General features: G+C 36.2%; 1 protein-coding gene across 2 annotated transcripts; it reads right to left on the minus strand.

Annotated features, from left to right (window-relative positions):
* Positions 1 to 391: 391 nt before the first annotated feature.
* Positions 392 to 6,353, minus strand: LOC108665827 (transmembrane protein 45A). Of its 2 annotated transcripts, XM_018152632.2 has the most exons (5): positions 3,634 to 6,353; positions 2,606 to 2,723; positions 2,026 to 2,134; positions 1,668 to 1,784; positions 392 to 1,222 (listed from the first exon to the last, which is right to left on the minus strand). In XM_018152632.2, the coding sequence occupies exons 1-5, from the start codon at positions 4,070 to 4,072 to the stop codon at positions 929 to 931; spliced, it is 1,077 nt and encodes a 358-aa protein (XP_018008121.1). In that variant the 5' UTR covers positions 4,073 to 6,353; the 3' UTR covers positions 392 to 928. The 2 variants fall into 2 exon arrangements, with proteins under 2 accessions (XP_018008121.1, XP_018008122.1); XM_018152633.2 differs by lacking the exon at positions 1,668 to 1,784.
* Positions 6,354 to 8,185: the final 1,832 nt, after the last annotated feature.

Here is an 8,185-nt window from a genome sequence, read left to right on the forward strand (position 1 = left end):
TCATCTCTATCAATCCTATTTTACAATTATTTACCTTGCAAAATATGATCTTGTCATATTTTCCGTCAATTACATATCAGTTTTCTTAAATATAATTTGTACCAAGAGTTTTCGTTTTGTGCATTATACCATTTAAGACTTTGCTCCAGAAATTAGCTTGCAATGTCAGTTATGTGGTCGAGGGCGACAGAAAACTGTACGAGAACGAAGAGTATTATGTCTCTCATTTGAATGGAAAAAATTCTAGTAGAATCTTGCGTTGTGCATGCTTGGTAAATTTGGCAGGGCGCTACCTTGTATAATGCATGCCATAGTTTTAGGTTATATATACTGTCTTATATTGAGGATAGTTAAACAATGTTGGAGAGTCATTGTTAAGAAACAAACGAACTGAAATGATCGACGTGACTCTCGATTTATCTTTTATTCACTTACCGAAAGCTGCAGTATTCAACTCCAGTTTAATGAAACAAAAAAAAGTTAATATACAATGGAGATTAAATTAAGAAAAATCAGTGGAATGAAGTGCGTTCAAATTGATTGGGCTTGAAAATATTTTGTCTCTGTAAGAAAAGATTTCATAATGTTCATGTTCTTAATTACGAGGTATAAACCTCTTTAAAGATGAGTAAACTGAAACTCAACCAGTTTCTTGGTGAATGCGGAATTTTGACCGAGAGCATATTCATTCAGAACTTCTGCACTCCGACTGATCAATAGTTAGCTAAACGTGGTCATGGAATCGTTTCTACGAAGTTTAATGTAGTACCAACTTCATGAATTGCACACAGTAGAACGAGAGTTGTACAAAACGAAATATATCAGCGAGTTGATATTCCGGTTGGGATGAATTCAGATTTAGAGATGGATGATATTGAGCAGAAAATGGAGGTGTTGGTCCGACAGAAACTTGAGCTCCAAGCTTTTCCTAGCATTCGTCATCGGAGTCTGAAATCAGCGGCTTCCCCGGATCAATATTCGGCAATGAATTTTGACTCCGAATATCTGACTTGTTTAAAATCCGACTTATGGTTTGCGCATCCATGCAATTTACTCGCAAAAAAATTAAATAATTAATCAGTAATGTTCCAATAATGGCTAACGCAATATTGACGGCAAATAGCGTTGTTACCAGCGCCATTTGTGGTCGGCTGTTGTCATCCCATGTTGGCATGAACGATGGAGGGTACAAGATGAAGCCTCCCGTGCAGAACCACTGGCCCTGTAAATGCACATAAGGATAGTGTTGAGGGCGTCCATGCCGACAGATTGTATGTATAGACGAAGGTTTTTGATTTAAAAGACAGACATAATTATTGGTCTTTATTAGATGAAACTTGAAGCTGTGTAAACGAGATTTTCAAGATTTTTTTTATTTTTTTGCAGTGACCGTACAATGAAACCTGCTATTATACGGCGCCAACGACAATTTAGGAAGATTTCAGTAAAAATAATAATATGGTTGAAGAACGGGATCAAATTTGGAGTTTTTTGCATGTGCAAGATTGACGCTTAGCGTGCATTTGTGTTGTATTTTGAAATATAGCTCAATGATCAGAAGCGAACCTGAAGTTTGAAGATTGACGAACATGAGGGGAGAAGTTTGACAAACTTTATGTGATGTTGACTTTTTATTTTGTGTTCTTACATGTTAATATTAGTTTTACCTGCACTAAAATACTAGAAGCTCTCGCAAGGCTGATCAAAACATTGCGCCGCGCAGCCATCTCCAGCACCAGAAAACCGACCGTCACCATAATAGTGTACACCAGCAACATGTGTATCTATGGGAAATGTCATACAAACGTCTTATTTTAAAAGAGGTGAGAATTGTGGTAATATCAAGCTTTTGCAGCTCCTAAAATTTGTTTAAAGCGTTAAGAACTGTTAAGCATGCGAGCCAAAACGGCAATATGACATAAGAAAAATTTAAGGAAAGTTCAGTGAAGAGATGAGGGTAAAGTGCAGAGAGCAAACAGGATCAATGATACGAAATTAACCATTATTTACGTTTAACTAATTGACCTTGGCATTGATCGGTCCCCGACCGTTGATGTGGCCCTGGAACAGCAGCGCCTCCACTATGCATGCGACGATCATCGTCGCGTAGTCGGAGTCAGCAGGGATGGGATGCCTGATAAGTAATGATAAGTTCCAAATTAAAATTAATGGATGATTGAGCAGAATCAATTCATTTTTAATGTGAAATTTAGAAACTAAGAACATAGTTTTTATATTAATCGAAATATTTGCCAGGTTCATCATCACTTCAAGTAGACTAATAAATATGTGTACAATTCGAGTGGACTAGAGCAAGAGGATTCAAGAACCAGGTTTAGTAAACCCTCCCTTTATGCTCAGCCAGCCTAGAATAGAAGCTACATGACGTCAAACCGACGTGCGTTGATGTGAATTCATTTGAAACTTCCTTATTTTGAAATATTTCATTTATATACAGATTCGGTAAACAAATGATATGCATCATTCAACTTTACGTAATGATTTAAAGTATAGAAGAAATTTTCTTTCACGCTTAAAATTTTTGAGCAGAAATTAAAATTTTCATTAACTTTTCAATACTCTAGATTAGGACGACGCGATTTACTTGCGACACATGAGGATGTGGATGAAGGCAGTAAGCCCGTAGAAGAAATACATGCACATGTGATGCGTGTTGGACATCACAACGAATTCACCCCCTCTGAATCCCGCGATGAATTCACCTGCAAACAGACGGCTGTTTATGACTTGACTTTTTTATGATATTTTATAGGCGAAATTTTGTTCAAAGAAATTTGTAATTTGTCGTTGATTATTTACGCAGCGATACGTTGATACGCAGGTTCAGAATAGATATCATACATAGATAGGATTACGGATCAGTAACTGTCTAAAACGATGCAACCCATATGCATGTGACGTGACCATATGCAGCGGCGTAGCCGAGCTCATGATCGGGGCGTACGTGCTGCTGTCCTGAGTAATCCTAAAAGAACCTTACATCCGCTAAAACCTATAACTAATAACGTATAACTATAACTGATAACTTTATAACTATAACTTGTAACTTATAACTATAACTGATAACTTATAACTATAGCTGATAACTTATAACTGATGACTTATAACTATTACCTTATAACTATAACGATAACTGTATCTAACTTATAACTGAAATTGAATTCCTCTTGTGCTCCCACAGTTTCACGATCGTCAGTGGCTGGGAGCGTACGATGTGAGAAGTTCCTACCAACCGGAGCCATGAGCTATAGGTTTCGCCTACTTCTTTGTGCCAGTTACCTATTTCAATAAATATATTGAACTTGTGACATAATCCCTATATATTTTTTTCACCCTTTGTTTTTGTTAGGAACTGGCCTGATTTAAAACAGGCTTTGAAACAATGGAAATAGTATATACCTATGAATATTTGAAAAACATTGGCCTCGACCATTTCATGATCAGAATCATGTAATTTTTACGACCTTTTTCATTACAGCTTTGGACATTTTATCATCACTGGTGTACGTATATTCAAATTGAAGACAATTAAATTAAACAATCAATAAATTGAGCTAGAAAAGCAGGACCAGGAAGAAAAATAAAGAATAATTCGAATGCATCCTTACTCACCAATAAAACCGAGACTTGTGCAGATGAACAAGAAGTATGCGTCCAGGGAAACGTTGGTGCAGTGACAAGCGTAATACGTCGAGAAGAGTGTGTTTCTGTAATTTGATTTATAACTTCCTTTGCCAAGCAGAATGGCTCCTCTCCTGGCAACGTGATACTTGTGAAGGATACTGTAGGTCCAAAACAAGCCGAAGAACATAAACAGCAAGCCCGGGATTAAATGTCCGGCTAATGTCCCTGGATCCACCAGCAGAGCTTCCAGGGCTGAATGGGTCAAACCACCACGTTCAATTGCTTCAGGATGTGTGGCATTATTTGTGACTGGTCCTTTCCCAATACTAGGATCCATTGCATAAATATTTATATTGCTGCAGAAAAAGAAAGTATATTTTGTCGTAAGGACGATTCTTCGTGGAAAAACTGAGTCAAAAGTTTTCATGCGAAATTAGATTCGAAGGAACAGAACAGAAGACAAACAGAAGATTCGAAGATGAACAGAAGTGCATATAAAATTTGACTTCTGTTGAAGATTAATCTGATCGGTTTAAATTTGTAATGATTGGAAATACATATAAATCATGTAAATTGGTGAGATTCATTATTGCGAATCATAGGTTGGCCGGATAATTTTGCATTGGGATTCGTCAATTAAATTTGCTAATTAATCCACCAAAGATTGGTTACGTGTTTATTAAAGATGTTGCACGTAGCAATAACTTATGACTACAATGCAGCTTGGAACGAGCAGTTTTAAATTGGTTGTGCCAAGGTTTCAGATAGGATAATTTGCATGCCCTTTAATTTCGTTAAATTCAATTAAATAGAAAACCTCATTACGTAAAATTTCAGTTACAAGTGGGTATGAGAATGGTCGTATTTTCCAGTGCAGAGAAATCTTGATAATTAAATATAGGATTACTGTAATTTTTTTCTTGACCCGTTTCGTTTGTCGAAAACTTCATTTCAATATCCTGCAAACCTTTCCCGGGGAACTACAGCACCTAACTTGCTAAAAAATTTTATAAGCAATATGAAAAAATGTACGTCTATACAAGCGGACCACAAAATGAAACTAAAAGAGTATATTTTTCAATGAATGCTGCAAGGCGAGATTGGACCAGTTCGGCGGCAAATCTTTGTTATTAATTGCGCATGTAACTGAAATGAAGATTCCGTTCTTAATCTCATGGCCAAATCACCAATTTCGATAAGAAATGTTATAGAGAGCGTCTTATATATGTTGTTTCCGAAAATAATTGACGCTCTATTACAAAAAAGAGATGCCAGACCTCTACAATCTACATCATAATAAATAATTGTGGTTGAATCACTGGTGTATTTCAACCACAGAAGATTCTCTCGAAGATGACGGATGTGTTTTTTCGATGAGAATTTTTTCTCATCCATTAATTATCATCGTTGAACATTATTTTTTTCCCGAAACGCCATGGACTAAAACGAACGCGGTCGTGTACTTATCGTGAGCGTTCTTCATTTATGAATAAGTAATTTTTAGGTCAAATAATGGGATCAAAAATTTTCAGCCAGTCAGCCATATTTCGTTTGAGGTAGAGTGTGCAGTCGCGACACAGACCGCATATATATATATAAACGTTCCCAAACATTCACTTCATTGACGGTTAAAAAAAACATCATATTCTCCCTTGTTATCTGACGCTGCTGTCAGCCAATGAAATTTCAGATGGTTTTAGCTTTTAATGAAGGCCATCTTGATTGATAGCAGAGTGAATAATAGGTAATTGAATGAAGTTCCCCTTGCTTTATTAGGATTTGCATAAATCACACTTTCTAGATGAAGCTCATTAATTGAAATATAAAATTCGAGGGACAAAACAATTAAATAGAAAAAATCTGTACACGGCACTCTGCACCTAAGGCAATCGAATAACACAATGACTAACTGTCGCCATATGGGAGCAAATTTGGGTCCAAAGAAAGAGAGCCTCGTAAACAGAAATGGTAACTCCTTAAACATAGAAACTTTATCGAATCACTCCTTAGTTCTGCCATACGATTAGAACGAAGTAAGCTGGGGTTAAAATCGACTTATGTCTTACGTCATTTCAGTTTCTAATTTAGTTTTTATGACTGTTTTCATAAGCATTTCCAAGAGTTCATCTTCAAAATTGAAATAAGTTAATATTCACGTTCTCGAATTGTAGAAGTCAATATACGACTAATATATCCGCTTACTGTCTTCTCATGAAAAATTTATAACTGCAACTTGGAGGAAGAAACGGTTTGTTAGAGAGTCAATGTTCAACCTCCGTCTGCCACTGTGGCATTCAAGTAACTGCAAAGGAACTCAGCAGTCAGCACAGCTTCTATATATAAATGGCAAAAACCCGCCGTCCACTCCATGCCCTTGAAATTAATGTACGAGAAATGGGAGCTGGTGAGATGCATGGAGGTGCCACTCTGGGACCTGTAGGTAAGGGAGCGTGTCTAGGGTGATCATTAATTTCATTTCACAATTTACGACTACTTGAACATGATTTTTCAAAATGTAGTCATGAAGCAATATAGGAAGATTCGTATTAGAATATTTATTAGTGAGACATTCAAGCATGCTACCTACAATCTACTATCTCTCTTTCTCACCTTGACCTGTTAGAATAAGATCTGTTGGGACACAAAGCGGAACATTTGACACAAAACATTGGTTCATTCATCCTCAGTACATAATGCAATATATAAAATTACCAAATTAATAACTTGGTTCGGAGTTAATGTACTTTTCAATTTCTATTTAGGTCTCATGTTATATGTTTAATCTCTAGGAATGCGAATTATTTTAAGATAAATCCGAATGCTGTTCCCTGTACGCATAATTTATGCACCCTCATTAAGCTCTATTGACTGTTCAATTCTTCATATCCTCACTGGATTGAATGTTGAAAAACATCATCAACGTCGAGCATTTCTGCGGCCAGTATTGTGGATTTTACTCAGGCTTATTTCAGGGACCGAGAATTTCATGAAAACTGCGGAAACATGAATATGAAATTCTGGAAATAAACTCATAGCAGTATTCCGGTCAAATTAAGATCTTAGAACATTAAGATCAATTAAGATCGTAGAAGTTTCGGCTCAACTCATACTCGCAAATTATTCAGCGATACGTCCTTGAATTCGCAGCGAAGGAATCACGAGTGTTTCTTGCGCTAATGTACATGCAGATTTCAATGAAACTTCGCGCGCGATTTTTCTAAATATTAAACTCAAGTTTAGACTGTGGCAATACTTCTGAGGCGCATTTTTTCCCAAGTTATACGGTTCAAGCAATGATGATTTTTTTTTTATTTGTTAACCTCTTGGAAGTGGGAATATACCTAAGTTCATGATCAAAAAATTTGAAATTAATTTCAGGTCAATCCATTAATTTGATTGCATAAAAAGCACTTATCGATGAGCTTCCGGAATAGCAGTTTATGAATGAATGCAGAATGAATTTCAACTTAAAGTTTATGGATGAGGTAAAAGTTGAAAAAAATCACTACCAAAGCACTACTGCAGGATGGGAAGATTTTAAAAAATTCCATGTGTAAAATTTTACTGATACTTCATATGTAGGTTGTGAGTTATTTCTTGGGCACTAACATATGTTACGCCTGCATAAAATATTTATTGTTGAACGATCAATCGAAATATAACTGCATGAGCACAGCTTCGCGTTCTATGGTCATTCCGTTCAACTGAGCAAGTCCGGTCAATGATTGCTGCAGTTTGTCATGAAGGATAAACACAATTTCTAGAAAAATATAACTCAGTACTCACGGAAGTGAGTGACAGAGCGCATTTTCTCGTGCATAAATCAGTTTTCATTGCGATTAGTACAGTGCATTAGAGCTAGAGATGTCGTATCTTTGATACAGGCATGCCCGCTTCTTAAAATCGACGAAAACGTGAAGTCACGGAAGGACAGACGGACAGACCGACGTACAGACGGACATGGCGAGCACAATAGTGAATTTTTTCTATAAAGAGAAAATGCGCTAAAAAACACTAACAAAATATTTAGAGGCACCATAACTCTAGAATGTAAGGTACTCCGGCAATGCATCATCGCATGTATATAATGATTAAACAAAAACTCACTAATGTGCTTTTAAAAATCCCAAGAATAAAATCCTCAATTTCCAACATATGAAATTTGTAGTGTAATTTCCAGCAACAGCAATGCGATGAAGCGACTCGAGTTCATTTCGCTTTAATAATTTTCTGTGAACTTCATAATCCAATTTTGTTTATTAAATCAGCGAACTCGTTGATCACTGATGTCTGTTACCACTGTTTACCTCAATACCTAAAATTCCCCATATAATTTGCTAATATCACTATTAAATAATTACATAAAATTCAGTCACAAAATGCATTAATATCAATTCCTATAGTACAAATGTCACTCATGTAATTTCTTAACATTAAAAATTTTACTAACATGAATAAAATACCCTCTAATGTTGCCATCAGAAATTGAGATTTTTGTTTAGAGAACCGTAAGCCAGGCCGCGTTGTGCCAGAGCGTCAT

The sequence above is a fragment of the Hyalella azteca genome, unplaced genomic scaffold (genome assembly GCF_000764305.2).
Source record: "Hyalella azteca isolate HAZT.00-mixed unplaced genomic scaffold, Hazt_2.0.2 contig16244, whole genome shotgun sequence".
Classification (NCBI taxonomy): Eukaryota; Metazoa; Arthropoda; class Malacostraca; order Amphipoda; family Hyalellidae; genus Hyalella; species Hyalella azteca.